The 20,950-nt window shown below is 37.3% G+C and overlaps 1 protein-coding gene across 1 annotated transcript in view; it reads right to left on the minus strand.

Annotated features, from left to right (window-relative positions):
- SCFD1 (sec1 family domain containing 1) overlaps positions 1-20,950 on the minus strand; it is a 106,453-nt gene that overhangs the window by 21,668 nt on the left and 63,835 nt on the right. Inside the window, exons 15-19 of the mRNA XM_062205331.1 lie at positions 17,306-17,402; positions 12,395-12,465; positions 10,740-10,819; positions 6,759-6,821; positions 4,998-5,073 (exon numbers count right to left, since the gene is read on the minus strand). Coding sequence (XP_062061315.1) covers positions 4,998-5,073; positions 6,759-6,821; positions 10,740-10,819; positions 12,395-12,465; positions 17,306-17,402 — 387 coding nt within the window. The remainder of the gene's footprint in view (positions 1-4,997; positions 5,074-6,758; positions 6,822-10,739; positions 10,820-12,394; positions 12,466-17,305; positions 17,403-20,950) is intronic.

Below are 20,950 nucleotides of genomic sequence, written 5' to 3' on the forward strand. Positions count from 1 at the left end.
GTATAAAAATCAGATTTTCCTACAGGGTACAATCAAATTTTACTTTGTATTTCATAGTTTCGTTTTATTTGAAAACAAGTCTGACAATGAATAGACCATTAAATTACATGAGAAAAATTTTTTTGGCAAAATTGTTCAAAAATTCAACAGCCTAGAGATTCTTTTCTTATAATCAGTTAACACCAAAAGAATCAATTACCACTATTGCACTATATAATATCCACAGACTACTGTAGAATAGGGGGAACTGCAGGGGTAGAGAATGAAAATACATAATGTCTTTCAACATGTAAGAAAGAGTCCTTCAGAAAACAACTTCTGGGATCTGCCACCAACTGACACTCTAATAAGTCTCAGTTGTCTGCCTAAATGAAGGCAAGAATTGAATTAATCATTTAAAAATCAGTTGTATACTAAGAATAATCTAGATACTAGGATGATTAGATGATTACTTTTACTGATTGAAAAAAAATTCAACTGTAGCATCATGCTAGCAAATAGAAAACTTTAGATAAAAACCAATTTTCTTTGTTCAACAAATAGTCTGCTACTTCACTTCTCTTCAGAAACATAAAAAGCCTTGTGTGCTGCAGTACGAGAGGTATAAATGAAATGTGATCAAATGAAAACTCGTTTTTCAAAGTTTGAAAAATTTCCAAGAGTGTAATTTATATATAGGTCTTGGAAACTGCTGTTTAGAAATAAAATGGAAAACACTGTACAGGCTGGTAACTAAATTTTTATTAGTAGAAAAATAACAGGATGGGGCCAGTGCTGGCATAGTACACTGGGCCACCACTTGAGGCACTGGCATCCCATATGGGTGTCGGTTCAAGTCCTGGCTGCTCAACTTCCAATCAAGCTTCCTGCCAAAGGCCTGAGAAAGCAGTGGAAGATGGCCCATGTGCTTGGGTCCCTGCACCCTCATGGGAGACCCAGAAAAAGTTCCTGGCTCATGGCTTTGGACTGGCTCAGTTCCTGCCCTTGTGTCCATTAGGGAAGTGTACCAGAGGATGGAAGACCTTTCTCTGTCTCTCCCTCTCTATCTGTAATTCTACCTCTCAAATAAATAAAATATTTTCTTTTTTTATTTATTTGAAAGTCAGAGTTACACAGAGAGAGGAAAAGCAGAGAGAAAGAGAAAGAGAGAGGGGGCGGGGGTAGGTCTTCCATCCAATGGTTCACTCCCCAAATGGCAGCTATGGCTGGAGCTGCGCAGATCCGAATTAATCTCTAGCAGTCTCATCTTTGACACCTCTTAGGCCCTCCCAAATGCCTTAGACCTCCCACAGAATTTTAGAACTATGTAACTTTGATTCCACAATTCAAATTTTAAGAATTTATCCCATGAGTGGAAGTAATTAGATGAATACCCACCCAGAAAAAACTAACACATAAAGCCCGGATGTGTTATCTGTCAGTACGCTCTATTTTTTTTTTTTAAAGAGCAACAAAAAGTTTAATATTGGACTATTTTGAAAGATGCTTCTATTTTTATTTCACAACATAAAACAAACCATCCCCATCCCCATCCCCAGTAAATAGATATTTCCTCTAAATTCAAACTTTTAAAAAAAGTGCATGGCTCTTGTAGTGGTGATAAGAATGTTATAAAGACGGGGGTAACCAATGACCATTTCAAACTTTACTTTTGTAAGTGAGAAACTGCCCAGGTCAAAGCTGTATGCTATTTGCAAAATTAACAAAAGCAAAGGGATTTGAGGTTATTAAGGATAGTTTTTATATTTTATGAACTGTAAATAAACTTTCGTGTTAGCACAACAAAATATTTAACAGCTGACCTATCTGGGACCTCCTACAGTTATCATTAGGGGACACATACCATGTAACTGATTTTAAGGTAATACTTCAAAAAGAAACTAGATCATCTTAAAGTCTATAATTTCTATGAGCTATTTATTAGGAATATGGGAGGATATTTTTAAACAGTTCATAGAAAATGGAATTAAAGAAGTCTATTCTGGCACAAAAAATAAAAAACCACTCAGTTTTTTTCATAATACATAATTTTTTTAAATTTTTTAAAATTATTTTTTATTTTTTGACAGGTAGAGTGGACAGTGAGAGAGAGAGACAGAGAGAAAGGTTTTCCTTTCTGCCGTTGGTTTACCCTCCAGTGGCCGCTGCGGCCGGCGCACTGCGCTGATCCGAAGCCAGGAGCCAGGTGCTTCTCCTGGTCTCCCATGGGGTGCAGGGCCCAAGCACTTGGGCCATCCTCCACTGCACTCCCGGGCGATAGCAGAGAGCTGGCCTGGAAGAGGGGCAACCGGGATAGAATCCGGCGCCCTGACCGGGACTAGAACCCGGTGTGCCGGTGCCGCAAGATGGAGGATTAGCCTGTTGAGCCACGGCGCCAGCCCATAATACATAATTTCATGAACTTCTTGATGACCTCTGCAATACCCAGTTTATCTAGCAAAAAACAGGTATCACCTTACAAACTGGTGGTCCCCTGTGTCTCACAAAACAAAATCATTTTGTGCCCAGTTGATGGGAAGCAAGAATGGCACTAGGCTCAACTGTAGAACATAGCGCAGTGGTCTCTAATGTGCCCAAACTTCCTATTTTTATGCCTTTTCATCTTTTACAGGCTAGGAGGATGAAGATGTTTTGACTCAGGACAGTACTGTGAACCAGTAAAAACTGCAAATTAAATATTTAGTAACAGCTCCTCACCAGAAAAGGCAGAATGGGAGGAACTGACAATAATTCCTAAAAGGGATAATGAGGCTGAAAAGTGTTCCCAGGTAAGGAGTAATACAATTTGGAATGTATCTGAAGTTTGAAAGTAATGAGTCTTTTCATTAAATAATTAGGATTTTCCACTGTTCTTTACTAACACTACATGGTTTTTTATAAGAAAACGTAACTTACTTAAATGAAGAATATGAACAAAGAATTTAATTTAAAAAGAGAAATCTACTTCATGCAAAGCACTATGGGAAATCCAAAGATGGGGAAAAAAATTTCTTGCCCTGAAAGAATCTATCTAGAAATAAAAGGCAAAGAATGGTTATGTAAACTACCACAAGAAAACAATGTAAGATAAAAAATAAGTGTGGAAGAAGTTTAGAAAAAGATCTCACTCTCTTTCTGAAAAAAGGTAAGTTAACACTTAACACTCAAATCTGAATAACTAATAGTCTCTCTTTTCTGAATTTAGCCTTTAAAAACACTTCTCATTACATACTAAATATTTATGTGAAATACCAAATCTTAGGCTTACCTTAAAATAGTCCAGTAAAAATAAGATTAAAAAACACAAATGGGATGACAAAACAAGAATGAATGGATGTTGAATAACAAAAGGTGCAGGAGAGTCTGATAGGGTAATCTATATTTGACCATTTCCATAATAAAGAGTAAAAAGCAAATTTTTGTTGAAAAGGAGCCAAAGTGCCGGCGCCGCGGCTCACTAGGCTAATCCTCTGCCGTGCGGCACCTGCACACCGGGTTCTAGTCCCGGTCGGGGTGCTGGTTCTGTCCCGGTTGCCCCTCTTCCAGGCCAGCTCTCTGCTGTGGCCAGGGAGTGCAGTGGAGGATGGCCCAAGCCCTTGGGCCCTGCACCCGCATGGGAGACCAGGAGAAGCACCTGGCTCCTGGCTTCGGATCAGCGAGATGCGCCGGCCGCAGCGGCCATTGGAGGGTGAACCAACGGCAAAAAGGAAGACCTTTCTCTCTGTCTCTCTCTCACTGTCCACTCTGCCTGTCAAAAAAAAAAAAAAAAAAAGAAAAAGAAAAGGAGCCAAAGTAATTAATGACTTTGAAGCAGGATATCTAGAACAAAATAAAAGAAAAACCAGAGAAATAAAAAAATCACTTTCAAGTGTCCTATATGTAAAATGGAGGATTAAAACAAATGGACTGGCCGGCGCCGTGGCTCAACAGGCTAATCCTCTGCCTTGCGGCACCGGCTTCTAGTCCCAGTCGGGGTGCCAGCTCTCTGCTGTGGTCTGGGAGTGCAGTGGAGGATGGCCCAAGTGCTTGGGCCCTGCACCCCATGGGAGACCAGGAGAAGCACCTGGCTCCTGCCTTTGGATCAGTGCAGTGTGTTGGCTGCAGCGCGCTGGCCGCGGCGGCCATTGGAGGGTGAACCAACGGCAAAGGAAGACCTTTCTCTCTGTCTCTCTCTCTCACTGTCCACTCTGCCTGTCAAAAATAAAAAAACAAAAACAAATGGACTGTGAAATTAAGCTATAATTTCATTACCCCAAAATATAAATGTAAATTAATATTAATTCCAATTTACACAGGACTTTTGACTCTGTATTAAGTTCATTTGCTTATTAATATTCTGAGGACATGTTAAATGATATTCACTACAGAGCAGTTCATTATTCCAAATGGGATAGGTTCATCTTTTCAATTAACATACTTTCACAAACCTGAGAGTAGTTACAGAAAACAATCAAAATGTTAGTAAAGTCCAAAGCAAATCTTTAAAAAAAACCAAACTTAAAATGTCAGATCTCTGAACTATACTTATAAAAATGTCTTGGGGCCAGCGCCGTGGCGCAGTAAGCATCCCATATGGGCGCCGGTTCTAGTCCCCTGCAGTGCCAGCATCCCATATGGGCGCCGGTTCCAGTCCCCGATGCTCCACTTCCAGTCCAGCTCTCTGCTGTGGCTTGGGAGAGCAGTAGAAGATGGCCCAAGTCCTTGGGCCCCTGCAACCCCGTAGGAGACCAGGAAGAAGCGCCTGGCTCCTGGCTTCGGATCGCCGCAGTTCAACGGCCGTTTGGAGGGTGAACCAACGGAAGAAGACCTTTCTCTCTGTCTCTCTCTCACTGTCTGTAACTCTAACTCTCAAATAAAAATAAAATCTTTAAAAAAAAGTCTCATAATCTTAAGTATACCAATAAAGGACTTCTTCATTTTATTGCCAATATTTACTATCTGAGTGAGTATGGAAATGCTATAACTGAGCAGTCCACCAGTTCACTTTCAGCAGTGTGTTTTCTAACAAATGTACTTACTTGCTGTTTCAATACTAGGTTCTTCACTCCTTCCATGACAAACTGTGATCCTGAATTCATGACTCGTGACAAGAGACTAGGTAGACACAAAAGAGGAGGACCACAGTAAGTGAGAATTGTTACTCTAATCTGTTACAGAGAAAATATTTGCCCGATTACACACCACATGCTGATGCTCACTGCACCTCTCCCATCTTTGTTTTCACTAACAGAATGGACTTCAGAATTTCTGCTTCCATGGGTATCACTGCTGCAATTTTATTTAACAATAAAATTATAAAAAAAATACTCTGACTGGTCAATAATTATTTTAAAATATAAACAGCTGGTCTCAAAATAGTTTAACTGCTTAGCCTCTGCTATAGTTTTTAGGCAAATTATGATTTGAGTATTCCTTGCCTTGCTGATTTGCCTCTCAATGCTGAAACAATAAAATTAAAAGACAGTACTTGACAACTTGCTTTAGGAATTCAAAACACACTAGCATACTGACAATACACACTCATTTGCCTGTAAGGATTACCAGTAGGTCAAATGTTGCTGTGTTCTCCAGCTGGGTGCAATCCTGTATGCCACACTGTCTTCTGCCCTATACATAAAATCTATCATATAAAAAGCATACGACATGTAGGGAATTTTGCCTCAACTCTGAAAAGTGTTCATTGTCTGAATTTTTAACAAAAATCCCAACAAATAACTTGCCACACTGGGTTTGTATTTATGGCTCACTCTCATACAGGATCAAAGGATGCTTTGTGGGCCAGAACAGTAATCCTGCGTTATATTACAAGGCTGGGGGTGGCCTTCAATCACCCAAGACTTTCTTAATGCATTTTATTAAAATCCCCAAACACATAATCCATAAGAAACATAACAGGTTTTAAACATTCAATCATATTTTGAGACATGAAACTGGAAAGTATACTTTATGAAATACATGGGGATACTTTTCCAAAAGTACTTTCCCTTTCCCTACATCGTCTTCACTCTCTGAAACTATGAGATTGACAGGATGGAAATCCTTACACGGACAGAAACACTATAAAGTAATCATTGTTGGGCAGCATGGCGCTGAGGCAGCTCTTGGCTGAAGGGGTGTGCTAACCCTTCAGTGTGTGTGTGTGTAGCACTGGCTGGTGGTGAGGCTTGCTGGATTCATTTTGCCAAGTACTTATAAGGTCCTGCCTTAGGCCAAGTGCTTTTGTTTTTTGAAATCATTCTATTAAAACCACTAGCTCAGTGTGGGGCTAGTATAAATCTGTTTTCCTCTGGGTTTCATGCTTTTGTTCTAGCTCTAAAAGTTAACCTGGGATTGGTTTGTATGGCATGAAAAAGTCAGAATCACCTTGGATGCCATCTTTGACCACCACATATAGTCTAGGATTTTCTGGGGTACAAAGCCCTGGGGGTTTCCTAGCTATCACCTAGCAATATGCCCATGTGCTATGGATTGATCTTGAAGTCTTGAGTGCCTCGCTTCAAGTACATATTAGTAACACAACAGTGATATAAAAAGCTTTTAACATTTATGTATTTACTAGAATGGAAAATGTGATGAATGTTTTAAGAAGCATGAAGCAAACAGTTCACACCATGTAAAAGATACTAACATATTTTAAATCATTTAAGGAACCCAAAGGCATACTGACATTTATTCTGTATCACAATGAAAGCATTCTACATTCCAAGTGTCAGACACTGTTTTGAGGACATGAAAGTCTAATGTATAAAGACTCAATTGAAATTATTACAAATACTTACCCCATTGGTTTAGTGGTAGTGCTGCCATAGCTGGCAGGAGCTGAGGCCATCTTGGCAAACGCCCTGTGAAGTAAGGAAGTTATACTTAAAAACTGATTCCTGGCTCTACCATTCAGTTTTGCAGTGACACCAAGTATCTACAAGACTAATTCTAAAATGAAGACATTTTCTTAAAAGAGAAATAAATTTCAACTAATAGAACTATACTTCAATTAGCAGTACTGAAACACTGAGATTCTTTAATAAACACAAATGTATTAGTTTCCCAAACATCATGTTTTCTTTTGCTTTTTTACATCTGATCATTAAAGAAAAGAACTGAGGTAGACACTTGGTGACTTAACAATCTAACAATAATACCATCACAGAAATCCCCCAAAATTTCAGTCTTGTTCAAAGAGAGGACACAAATCAACTGTGTTCAGTAATGGACAGGTATTCCTGCCTTGACAAAAATTATTTCCACTAGAATATATTTAAATAACGAAGAATTAAACAGTACATTAAATGCATGAATATTATGCAAATAGTAAATACTACCACTGAGGACTAAAGACAATGAAAGACTCTCAAGATGAAAGTGGAAAGTAGGATATAGAACTTTATAATATGGGGCCAGCGCTGTGGCACAGTGGGTAAAGCCTCCACCTGCAGTGCCAGCATCCAATATGGGCGCCTGTTCTAGTCCAGGCTGCTCCACTTCTGATCCAGCTCTCTGCTATGGCCTGGGAAAGCAGTAGAGGATGGCCGGAGTCCTTAGGCCCCTGCATCAGTGTGGGAGACCCAGAAGGGGCTCCTTGCTCCAGGCTTCGGATCGGCGCAGCTCTGGCCGTTGCAGCCAGTTGGGGAGTGAACCAGCGGATATAAGACCTCTCTTCTCTGACTCTCCTTTTCTCGCTGTGTAACTCTGATTTTCAAATAAATAAATAAATCTTTAAAAAAAAAAACTTTTAAAGATTTCACAGTTTAAAAAAATGTATGTAGGGGTGGGCATTATGGTGCAGTGGATTAAGTCATGCCTTGGAATGTCCGTATCCCATATCAGAATGCCTAGTTTGAATACAGGGTATTTTTTTTAAAAAAAGATTAATTTGAAAGAGCAACAGAAAGAGAGGGAAAGACACATAGAGATTTTCAGCTTCCTGCTAAATGCACTGGGAGACAGCAGATGATGGCCCAAGTACCTGGATCCTTGCCACTCACATGAGGAGATCCAGATGGAGTTCCTTGTTCCTAGCTCCAACCTGGTCCAGTTGTGCCCCTTGCAGCCATATGAGGAAAAACTAATAGATGAAGGATCTCTTGATCTCTCTTGCTCATGCTCTCTTCTCTCTCTCTCTGCCACTCTGCTGTTCAAATAAATATTTAAATAGCTGTCCACTACTGAATAAATAAATATTTATTTGAACAGCAGAGTCACAGAGATCTTCCATCCATTGGTTCACTCCCCAGATGGCTGGGTCGGGCTGAAGATTCCTGGGTCTCCCACGCAGGTCATAGGGGCCCAAGTACTTGAGCCAACTTCTGCTGCTTTTCTCAGGGCTATTAGCAGGGAGCTGGATGGAAAGTGGAGCAGCCAGGACATGAACCAGTGCCCATATGAGATGCTGGCGTCACAGGTGGTAGCATGCCCTGCTATGCTGTTTTAGGGCCCCAAACAAATAAATCTTAACAGTGTCATATGTATACAAAATGGAAGGACATACACTAACGTTTATCTATAATTTCTCAATAGTAAGATTATAAGGTATGTTTTTATTTTCTTTATATCTTTCTGAGTTTTCTAAAATATTCAGCAAACTGGTATTATTCTTAAAGTTGGAAATAAAAATAAATTAAGAGATTATATATTTTGTAACTATGTGAAATACCACACTGCCTTTCCACTTATAAATCCTAATATTGATTATGGAATTCCACATAAATCATAACATAGAACATATACTACACAGCCAAATGTGTTATCTATATATATATATATCTGTGTGTGTGTGTATATAATAAAAATTGGAGATAGTTTTTTCTTTTTAAACAAAGCCTTGTTGTATATGCATTTTGATACTACAAGAATAAGTCAAATAAAAGGAAATTTGAAAAACAAAAGTATCAAAAATGAAAGCATTCATAAACTCACTAGTCAGGGATAACCACTGTTAACAACTTGGTATATTTCTCTTGCTAGGTCTATTTTTTGAAACCACTGAGATCAGAAAACATACACAATCTTGTATTCTTAAAAAATTAACTATTACAAAAATTTCAAAGGCAATGTTGTAGACAATATGAAAAATCAAGAAAAGCACCCAAAAGAAAAAATTCTAACACTTTCAAGTTACCCATAATAATATTTAAATGTATGTTATTTCAGCTATGCAAGTCCAATAGATTATCAGACTGTAAAAAAAAAAATGTCATCTAAGTTTTGACTCAAATGTGAACTACCCTGAAACTTTCCCTGGCCTCCATCCAAAAAGTTAAGATCTTAGCACTTAGTTTCATTTTCTTAATATAATTTAACACAGTTTAACATTACTCTGCTCATTTATTTGTGGATTAACTGTTCCCTCAACATAACTGCAGATTCAGACAGCAGGGTCCCTGCTTATCAAGTTCACTATCCTTCAGTATCCATGAAGGATTGATTCCAGGACCCTCATGGATACCAAAGTCTGCAGAAGCTCAAGTCCTTTACCTAAAATGGTATAATATTTGTATGTAACCTACATACATCCTCCTGGGTACATTAAATCATCTCTAGATTATTTATATTTAATGTTATGTAAATGTTACATAAATAGGATTATTACTCTGTATTTAGGGGATAATAACAATGAGAGTAGTCTATAAATGCTCGGCAATTTTTACAAAAATGTTTTCAATCTGTGCTTAGTTGAATCTGCAGATGCAGAACTTATAGATGTGGAGAACAAATAGTATTTATGAAACCAATCAAAGAACAGTATTGTAAGCTGTTTTTCACTTAACAGTTTAACATAATGACATTTCTAAATGTCATTAAATAAGTCTTCTCTACATGAGTTTAAAAATAACTATTTATTTGAAAGGCAGAGAGAGAGAGAGAGACAGACAGACAGACAGACAGACAGAGAGAGAGGTCTTTCATCTGCTGGTTCACTCCCCAAATGTCCGCAACAATCAGGTCTGGGCCAAGCTGAAGCCAGGAGCCTGGAACTCTATCTGGGTTTCCCATGTGGGTGGCAGTGACCCCAGAAATTGAGATATTACCTGCTACCCCCCAGGGTGTGCATTAGCAGGTACTTGGAATCAAAAGTGGAGCCAGGACTCAAACCCAGGCTTCACAGTGGATGTGCATGTCCCAAGTAGCAACTTAACTGCTGTGTCAAACACCACCCCTACAACATGATTTTTAATGACTTAATTGTATTTTATTTTATAGAAATGCCACAGTTCATTTACCAATCCTACTCCTAGACATTCACAATAGTTTTCAAAATTTCATTACTACTATTGCTTCGCGATCTTACAATTCCAATTACTTCTTTAGTATAAATCCAAAGTTACCTTTTAAGAACTTCTGATACCTTCTAGAAAAATACTGATAATTTATATTCCTAATAGCAGAGTATAAATGCGCCAATTAATTTTCCTGTTTCCTGGGCACGATAATTTCTAAATTTTTATTAGTTTCTATTTCTCTGGTTACTAGTGCAAATAAAATTTCATTTTAATGCTTTTGAGACATATGAAAACAATACATTTTAGTCTTTGATTTTCTCACCTTATCAATAGAAAACATTTAAAGCTTGTCTAGGAAAGAAAGGTATCACTATGTCATGTAATTTCAAGTCATGGATATGACAGAAAATATTTATGCCACTGGGCATAAAAACATACCATAGCATGGTGCAATTTTCTTACTAGAGTTCCCATTTTCTGAGGAACAAAATCTCAATTGTGCCCTCTTACATGACAGGAATTAAAGAAGAAAATAAAACTTACTTCCACTGTTTGATATATAGTAAGGGATTAAGGTTACATCCTGCATCAGTTAAAGCTTTTTTATATTGCTCCAAATCAGCCTGAAATAAGAACAGAACTGTATGACAAAAATTTACTTTCATGAAAGATCATTTTGTTTGCTGTTATTCTATTAAACAAAAACAGCACAGACATGATTAAATTCTAGGCACCCAAGCACAGTGAAGTCACCTCTTAACTCAAATGGGCACCTGAGTTAAAAATCACATATAATGAAAATTACTTAATACTTTAAAAATCACCTAAAAAGTACAGCACTTTGTCCACCAAAGTCAGTTTTTTCTCTATTGTTGAAATAGACTGTCTTTCCTAAGGACGAGCACTAGGCGAATGATGTGACCAAGAGTATTTCAAAGATCAGAAACACAAGGGGACTGACGTCCAGCGAGGGGATCTGCAGATTCAGCTTTCTCGTCTTCCACTCGGGCGTCCAGATTCATTAACTGAACTACGGGTGTCCTACAGCTCTTAAGCTGTGGGTTTTTTGTTTTTAATCTCTTATTATTTTTGTTTCTTGATGAGTAAATCCAGCTGAATTTAATAAATTAAAGGAGCTTATCATCATGGTGATCCACTGTAGAAATTTTACATGGGAGAAAATTTTAAACTCACCACCATCTAGAAATTTTCACTACTTTATATTTTTGGAGGCTATTAATCTGATATTAGTCCTAATTTCTTAAAGCTTTTTCATGATCAACTTAAATCAATGAAAAGACAATCCTTACCAAAGTAAATGAAAATAAAATGATGTAATTAAAGAAAGGGAATACTGAATTAAAATTTAAAATCCTATATTCTTAAGAAAATATTATAGATAGGCTATTATAATCCCACAAGAGCTAGGTAAATCCCCTCTGATGAAAAGAGATATTTCTAAAATGAAGATCAGAGTTTCTTACTGAATTAAAGTCAAGAGATATACTTCTAGGATAAAGTAGAAGAGCCTAAAGCAAATACTGGGTTTAGTTTGCTCTTTTAGCATGCCAGAGTTTTGACCAGCAGAAGCCTTACAATTTAGGAGACGTAAATAAAATAATTGCTACCTGCAAAGGAAAATACCTTACAACAGCCGTGTCATTCCAGATGTCATCTTGGGGGTTCCTATGCTCATTGCTCATCTAGTAAAGCTATACTGAATTCACCTAAGACAGACTCAAGTCTCAGATCCAGCAAGACATCTGCTGCCAGAATCACCACTTTCCTCAACAGAATAGCAAATGTAGGATATTTTCTACATTTCTATATAGGACATTAATTTAAAAATAATCTTAACCAACTTTTCCAAAGGCATAGCAAATCTGATTCACTTGGTTTGGAATAGTTATTTTCCAAAATCAAGTACTTCGGCCATTTGAATTCAGTACGTATTCCAACAACTTAAGAATGGTCAGACGTTTCCTGGGGATGGTTTCCCCTGGTGACAATAAATATTGCTCCCAAATAAAACTCAGCAGTAAATAGGAACAGCCTTCACAAACTGTTTTTCTTTTAAAGACAGAAATGAAGTAGAGGCTTAGCCACAGTGATTTCACTTCTGTTTTTGAAATTCTAGCTGTAGTAACTCGGCAAACAAGCATTCCTCCTTCCTCCCAATAACTGAACAGAGGACATACCTCAGAAGGGGCTTGCTGTGTGCTTATGTAATAGATAAGAAACAGCCTCATTTTATCTTCTGGAGTTCCTGCTACATAGGGGAAAACATTAAAAAAAAAGGCTTTCATAATTGTAGTTATTATGTATTCTAATTAACACTTAAACAAGTACATTAAAATTCAAGGCATAAATAAATGTGACAAATAAAACATGGTTCTTTTCAACTAGCTTAAGGTAATAAGCACTACAATTACAATCAAGGAAAATATAAATATGGAAGATTAAATGTTGTAGGATTAGGGGACTGTGATTTTGGAAGCATCTCCATTCTATGTTCCATAGTTTATATGGGAAGACACCTTTTGGATATGAACTCAAACAAAAGAAAGGCAATTAGTAGGTTTATCATACATTCTAAAACAGGTTTTTGAGATGTAAAGGGATGCTAGAAACAATCACACAATGAGAAGTGGAATGAAAATGGGCTGTCCTAGCATACTGTAGTAATGGGAAACTGGGAAACTTGGCTGGCTAAGTGAAATCATCTGGCTGAGCTTACAGTCCTAACTTCTCAAATGCCGGCCTCTAAACAGACATGTCTTCTCTTTCTGAAGGATATCATGTTATTGGAAGGTTTGGAAATATCATATTTTTATATTAAAATAAACAATGTTACTTTATGCTGCAGAATATATTTGCATCAAATTTTAAGGCAAAAATATGACATAATAGAAATTTCTTGCTTGTGTTGGATGGTTTGTGCTACTACTCCTATTCTTCAAAGCTAACAATGTCCAGAGAAACTCATTTGTTCTCTTTTCTCCTGGCTGTACTTTGGTGGAAAAATGTCAAAATACTGTTCTCAACACGTAACAACAGTGACTCTAGCATGTGCCCTAAGATGCAAGAACTCCTAACTGCTGTACATATTTTAATTCAGAACAAAAACTAGGAGATTTTTTTCTAAAACATAATTACTGATGAACCAATGATTTTTATACACTCATTCTCAATTTATCCTTGACTCCTTGAATGACAGAGTGGTAAAATAAATCAAATCAATGATTGGTTCTCCCAAGTTCTCACGTTTACAAGTAAATATATCCAGGACAGTTTGAATTTTAGGCTATGAGGCTCAGGGTCCTGTTTCAACCCCAGGAGACTAGTGATACTTTTATTTTAATGGGCAATTTAGCCATACTGGGTTGATGTTCCTATCAGACTTCTGTGGGTTGCATTTCCAACACTGAGTTTCTTTCTTTTTTTTTTTTTTGACAGGCGACAGGCAGAGTGGACAGTGAGAGAGAGAGAGAGAGACAGAGAGAAAGGTCTTCCTTTTGCCCTTGGTTCACCCTCCAATGGCCGCCGCGGTAGGTGCGCTGTGGCCGGCGCACTGCGCTGATCCGATGGCAGGAGCCAGGTGCTTCTCCTGGTCTCCCATGGGGTGCAGAGCCCAAGCACTTGGGCCATCCTCCACTGCACTCCCTGGCCACAGCAGAGAGCTGGCCTGGAAGAGGGGCAACCGGGACAGGATCGGTGCCCTGACCAGGACTAGAACCCGGTGTGCCGGTGCCGCAAGGCGGAGGATTAGCCTAGTGAGCCACGGCGCTGGCCCTGAGTTTATTTTCAGTAACTTTTGCAGTACTATTGGGGTCTGCGTCTATCCTGGGAACTGGGAGGTGGTCTAGCCCTTCACCCCTCAGTCTTTGGAATGTTGTTTAGGACTAGATTCATGCATATGCAGTTTAGGGGTGAGTCCAGGAATTCAAAAATAACTTCATGGTTTTGCTTTCCTGAGCTCCTTTCTTTTGCATTCTCTCTGCTACTTTCCTGTTCCTTTGACCCTCCCTTTCTGCTACCCCAGCCAGAAAGCTTTGCCTTTAGTCACCCTTCCCTACTGTGTATTTCCTGCACCCATGGCTGCAACTGTGACCAAGGAGCTACAGGACAAAGAGAGTAACAGGGTTTGCCTTATTTTTGGAGACAATAACTCCTAAGATAGGAGAGGATGTACAGCTCCTTTCCCTCAGAGTTTAGGGGCCCATGGGTCCCTACTATTACTTTTACTGTCCTTAGCATCTACCAAAGTCTTTTCTAATACAAGGCACATATTTGCTTTAAAGAAAGAATAGTTCCCTCTCATCTTCAAGGGAAAACATATTTTATAATTTTTACAGTAATAATGCTTTACAACAACTTCTTGTCATGCTGTTAAAATGTCACCTGATGGTAAGAGTTCAAGAGCACCTGGATGCTTATAGCAACAGGAAGAACAATTGAAATTGTAAAAATGTATCCACAGAACTGTGATTAGAGTCCTTAGCTACAGCTTGGAACCTCTTGAATCACTTAAATCTTTCCCATGATTGCTGTCTATTTTAGAGCTGGGAGTTCCTTCACTGAGTAATTCAATGTATGTTAGAGAAAAGCTGTAAGTATGGTTTGGAGAGCTTTTTCCTACTTGGACAATTTGTCTCATCGCTCCCAACTGCCAAAGACATTCACTAATGTAACATTAATATAACAATGATCAAAATCAGGGAATTAACACTGACACATTTATTCTATTTTAATAGTACATTACATTGATACATACATTGTCATTAACTCCCAGATCTCATTTTAAGCTTAATCAATTGTCTCTAACATCTTTTATGGCAAAAGGATCAACTGGTACACACAGTTGTCACGTCTCTAAGTCTTCTATATGAAACAGTTTCTCCATCTTTCCTCGACTTGCAGGCCTTGATATATTTTAGGATTATAGCCTAGGATTTTTTTAAAAATAGAATTTAACAAAATTAAGTGGTGTGTTATTTCCTCATAATTAGATTCAAGTTACACATCTTTGGCAAGAATATCACAATGGTAATACTGTGTTCTTTGCATTGGAGCCTCTGGGTGTTGTGTGAATATCTAATAAGATACTCATTAGGCTCCTCTTTTATAGTTACTTAATCTCCCTTTGCAATTAGTAAGTATTCCTTGGGGTTACTTTGAAACTTGTGCATGTATCTTGTAAAATTTCAACTTATTAATGTCTGTAAGGATTCATGGCTTCCTTTTTCATTCAGTGGGTTATAATCTGGTATTATCATTTATTTTGATGTTAAAATTGTCATGATTTCAAGCCTCTTCAAGCTGACTTCTGGATCCTTTTGACATGCTCCATCTCTTTTTGAATACCTTCTTTGCTTTCTGACACAATAAAATGTTCTATACTCATTGTGTACTTTCTCTCCCTTTGCCAGCACTGGAGTCAGTCACTTCTCCAAGAAGTCCTAGAAAATGGTATTTGTAAGCAAAATCTTTTTTTTTTTTTTTTTTTTTTTTTAAACGCGCGGCCGGCTGGTATCAGGTCCCTTGTGATCGCAGGAGCCGTCTCCACCCCTCCACCCCTCCACCCCGGGCTCCGAGCCTCACACTTCAGGCCGCGCGGTCCACCCACTTGCAAAATCTTTACTAGTGGTTACTGCAGGTCCTCTCAGATGGTAGAGCTAAGGAATACATATGAGGACACACACACAATCTATATTTGACAAATTTATACAGAAACTATTACCTCACACCTGTAACTAATTCCAATACAGGGTTTACTCCAGATCTTTCCCTTTCTATATTTAGAACTTCCTTCTCTGACAACAGAAAATCTGGGTCCCTTTATATTATCCTATATTACTTATTTAACCAGTATTCTGTTTGTACATAACACATATTCTATCTCTGCTGCTATCCTTTTGCCTGTGTGGGGTGCCTGTCTTATTTCACTTGGGCTCTGATTCCTACAATGAGCCCACCCATAACCTGATGAATTTCTCACCCCACCTAGGTGCAGGCTGGTTTGGTGCTGTTGTAGGGCCTGCACCCTGTACCTGTACCTGTTAGGGCTCTAATTCCTCTTGTTGGACTGTTCCTGCACGTGAACACTACTTACTTCTCTTGGACACTGATAACTCATGCCAGATTACCAACCTGCCTTCTAGCCCATATATGATGCCTTTGTCATCCTGCTCAGGTTCCAATGTCTTGTTTTGGGCTAAAGTGGCAACTGACTGTTATTCCACATGAATGCCTAACCTCACTCTGCCCTACTTACCATCTTTACAAGTAAATTTGCTTGGGAAAGGAAAAAGAAAGTCTCTGATAGCCTTTTTTTATCAACATGTTTCAACTTCACTGTAACTCATTGTAAACAAGGAATAGCTCAGAAATGATGAACTTACACACACACACAATAAATATTTGCATTTCTTCCATTGTAAAATGCATACACCTTCAAAATGCTATGTTCTAATCAGAAAACTAGCTTTGTCAAAGTATAAGCAACACTTACTGCTACTAAGATGTTTTTAATGAATGGAAATCTTTAATTATAAAACAGTTTGTACTTTTTTATTACTCTCCAACTTGGAATACACCAAAACTCTTAACTCAAAAACCACCATCATTCTGCTTCAATAGCTTGTATGTAAATCGGGTTCTAGGCATTTCATCTATTTTAGAAAAAGCTGAGATTTGAGTTTTAAGCAATTCTGAAATGATCAACAAATCTCTAAATTTAGAGAATTCTAGAAGTTAACATCCTATGTAGATCCCAGTCATTATAATTGGATTATATTTTCTAAGTATAGTTATATATTAAGAAAATCTAACATACAAATATTTAGATAAATATAAAGAGATTAGAGTCCTTCAAAAGTGAAGTGAATAAGTAAAACAGAATTCAGTTTTGGATGTATCTTTTCAGGATACTCTTTGAGGTAAACCCAAGTAATCAGAAAGAGTATCATGTAGAGACACTTGCTTTGCATGTCATACCTTCAGAACTTCTAGGAACCAGCACAAAACAGTAATTCTAATCAAATTTACTCAGATTGAAAATGCTGGACTTATCAAATATGAAACATCATCCTCAAATTTATGGTACATACCATCAGGGTCTGATATTATATCTAGAAGAGATTTATCCAGAGTAGTTTTGCTCATTATTTTTTCTTCATATTCAAAATATACATCCAGTTTTCTTGCCTGTTTCACAATAAATATTAGATGAGAACATATTAAGTAATAAAAATATACTAACAGTCTCTCAACTTATGCGTTTTTATTTTGTATGATCAGTTTTAAAAAGTCTTCATTTCCTAATAGATTTAAAATTTCTTACTTTTGATCATACATTTAATGTAGAATAACCCACCAGCAATAGAATAACTATTTTATTTACCATGCTTTCACTTGTAAATTCCAAATTCACTTGGCATGTATACACATATTAGCAAAGATACAAAAGAATTCTCAATTATTGTATTGATTAGTAACTAGCATAAAAATCACATTGTACTCCATGCAAATTATTGCCAAGTCGTCATGCTATGTTTACTTTTTTAGTGTGCATCCACATATTTTCACTTTAACTGGACAGTTACCCTAATTAACTTCAATGTTTTATAATAAAACTTTAGCATCATTAATTTTCCCATTAATTTTTTGAAGTTTTAGATAATGGAAAAGCAGTAAAACTTTTCTGACACATTTTCTAACTTAAAATTTTGTTGATTATAGTTATTCAAGTCAAATTAACATATTAGGATCCTCCAAAGCAAATAAGATTTATTATTATCAAGTATCTAGGCCTCAGATAATACAAACAATACAAGAACATGTTTTCTGTTTAATGTGTTAGAGTGGGAACAGAAACCATTCATGAAATAAATTAGGATACTCAGCAATACTAACAAAGAACCAATAAAGCATAAAACATAATAAAGCATAAAAATAAACATAAATACACTATGCTAAGATAATAGATTGAATTAAACTATAACCAATTATAGAGGAGGAAGCAATTAATTTTTAAAAATTATTCAATCTGAGAGGCACAAGGACACAGAGAAAACTCCCATCTGCTGGCTTTCTTCCCCAATGTCTGCAATAGTTGGGGCTTGGCCATATGGAAGCTGGGAGCTGAGAACTCAATCCATGTCTCAATGCAGGTGGCAGAGACCCAACTACTTGAGTCATCATCCACTGGCTCCTAGGGTGTGCAATAGCAGGAAGCTGGAATCAGGAGTGGAGCCATGACTTGAACCTAGGCATAGCTAGATAGGATGCAGGTGTCCCAACTGGTGGCTGAACTGCAAAGTATTACATTTTGAATTGACTCTTGAAAGTGATTTGGGAACATAAAAACAGGTCAATACGGCTAACCTAATCATAATAAGGCTTAACAGAGTAGAGACAGTCAAACAGCAGAGAAAGGAGTGATTTCATAGATGTGTGACAGGAGACCAGGCCTCTTGGTCCCATTCCCTTGCAGTGGCACATAAGGCCCGAGTTTTAAATGGATAAAACTTTCAGATAGCTCAAAAGCAAAAACAACATAAAAAGGTATATGCTGAGAAGTCTCATTTCTCAACTCTGTCCTCTGCCCTTCCATTTCTATCTGCTCTGATAGGTATTTATTTGGGTTATTTTTGTCATAGTTTAATTTATGCAAATATAAACAAATAGTCTGTATTCTAATGTCCCTCTCTTTTCTGACACAAAAAGGTAATAAAAGAAGGTATTTTGAAAAGTTCATGGAAAATGGAATAAAAAGTTGCTTATTTCAGTGCAAAAAATGAAATCCATGTGTGGTTTTTCATGAGCTTTTTGAAGACCCTTTGTAGTATATTCTTCTATCCCTTCTTTTCACTGATAGATACAGACTACATCAGTATATGGAGAATTACTTAAAGATTACTAAAGCATATTAAAGGAAACTCATTATAAGAATCTCTGGTTCTTGGTATTTTCAGATTCCCTGACAGAGGAACTATTTTAGCTACTGTATAAAGCTACTCACTATACTAAGATAAGAGTTCGAAGCCCTAGGAATGACAAAGTCCTAGAAATAATATTAAAAATGAACAAAAGAAATCCAAGAGATTCTATATAACAGATGATGGTAGGCTATGGGAAGTCAAGTATGAAAGAAGGGAAAGAAAATTTCTGGGGAACTATGATAGCAGTAAGAAAGAACTAAGTTAATGTCAACATTAGATTACGAAAAGCTATCATCTGTAGAGTGAAGCCCTGGATGGAAAGAAGACGACGGTAAGATAAGCTGTTGAACTGACTTTCCAGCCCTTCACAATCAGATCCAGGCAACCTGTTCATTTCCTTCTAGCTCAGTTCCCTCTAGGCATAGCAAGTAACTGACTTTTCATTAAACACTGCATATGCTTTTAATCCTCTGGGCCAAGGTTCAGATTATTCTTTTAGGTTAGCTTTTCAAGAATATATTCCTTTCCTCCATCATCTGCCTGGCAAAGTCTACTCATTTTTCAAGGTCCACCTTCTTTATAGCTTCCCTGCAACTCTTTCCATTCCTGCCCTTTCCTAATCTCAGTGGCTAGAAGGCGGCCTAACTTCCCTCACCTTTGTACCAACATAACTTTATGGACTTCTCCATAACAAAAATGACATTATATTACCATCATTAGTTTATGTGTCATCCTTCTAAAACCATAAAGTCCTAGAGTGTGTCTAACGTCTAACCCTTTTGTGTCCGACATAGCGTTTGGCTCATAACTAGTACTTGAATTTACTGAATTTTGAAGCTAACAGCAGGACACACACAGACTAAGTAGTCATTTTTTAAAAATTATGAGAGCAAATGAACGTACTTCTAGAATTAAAAAATGTAAACAAACCTAGTGTTCAGTGACTCATTATATAGAATCAAGTATACCAAATGCCATATGAGTATGTTTAACTACACAAATCAGTGAAAAAAGCATGGTTCAAAGACTTACACAGGTACAGACATTTGATTCATTTTGGTCTTTCCAATGCAGGACGGGGTTTCAAAATTTCATGGGAAATAGAATTCCAGTAATGAGTAGGTTTTTTTTAGGTAACAAAAATATTCTAGAAGTAGGTTGTGATTGTGGTTGTGACAACTCTGTGAATATATCTGTGAATATACTAAAAGCCACTGAACGATATACTTTTAAGTGGATGCACTGCATGGTATGTGAATTCTATCTCAATAAAGCTGTCCACAAACTAGCTTAGTATTTCATTATACTGATTATGAGGGGGTATCACTGAAGAGGAAAAGGAGTGAAACTGATTTTCTAACCTGTATGAGAACTAGTATCTGTTTGGTACCCATCTTATGCAAGGTACTTTACGTAGAGCTATGGCTTTCAAGTATTTTTCAACAGAAAACCTTAGGACCCTCTTTCTGAAACCAAATATTTCTAGAATGCTAAACATAAAATAGGTACAAATGACCCATTACATGTCTTTCTATAGCTCTAGGGCACCAGAAAATAGTGTTTAAAAACTAACTTATCTCATTTAATTCTCCAAAATAATGCTATGACCTAGGAATTATTAATCTCATTTTAAAGATGAAGAAACAGACACACAGAAACATAGATTCATTCAAGGTTACCAGAGTAGTAGTAGTAGAGCTGAGATTCAAATCCAGGTCATACTCCAATGTATATCACAGAGTGGGAAAACTTACATTTTCCTCAACAACAATTTACTGCTTCCTTTATATATGCTTTATGAAAGAAAGCATA

This window comes from Lepus europaeus, chromosome 11 (genome assembly GCF_033115175.1).
Source record: "Lepus europaeus isolate LE1 chromosome 11, mLepTim1.pri, whole genome shotgun sequence".
Lineage (NCBI taxonomy): Eukaryota > Metazoa > Chordata > Mammalia > Lagomorpha > Leporidae > Lepus > Lepus europaeus.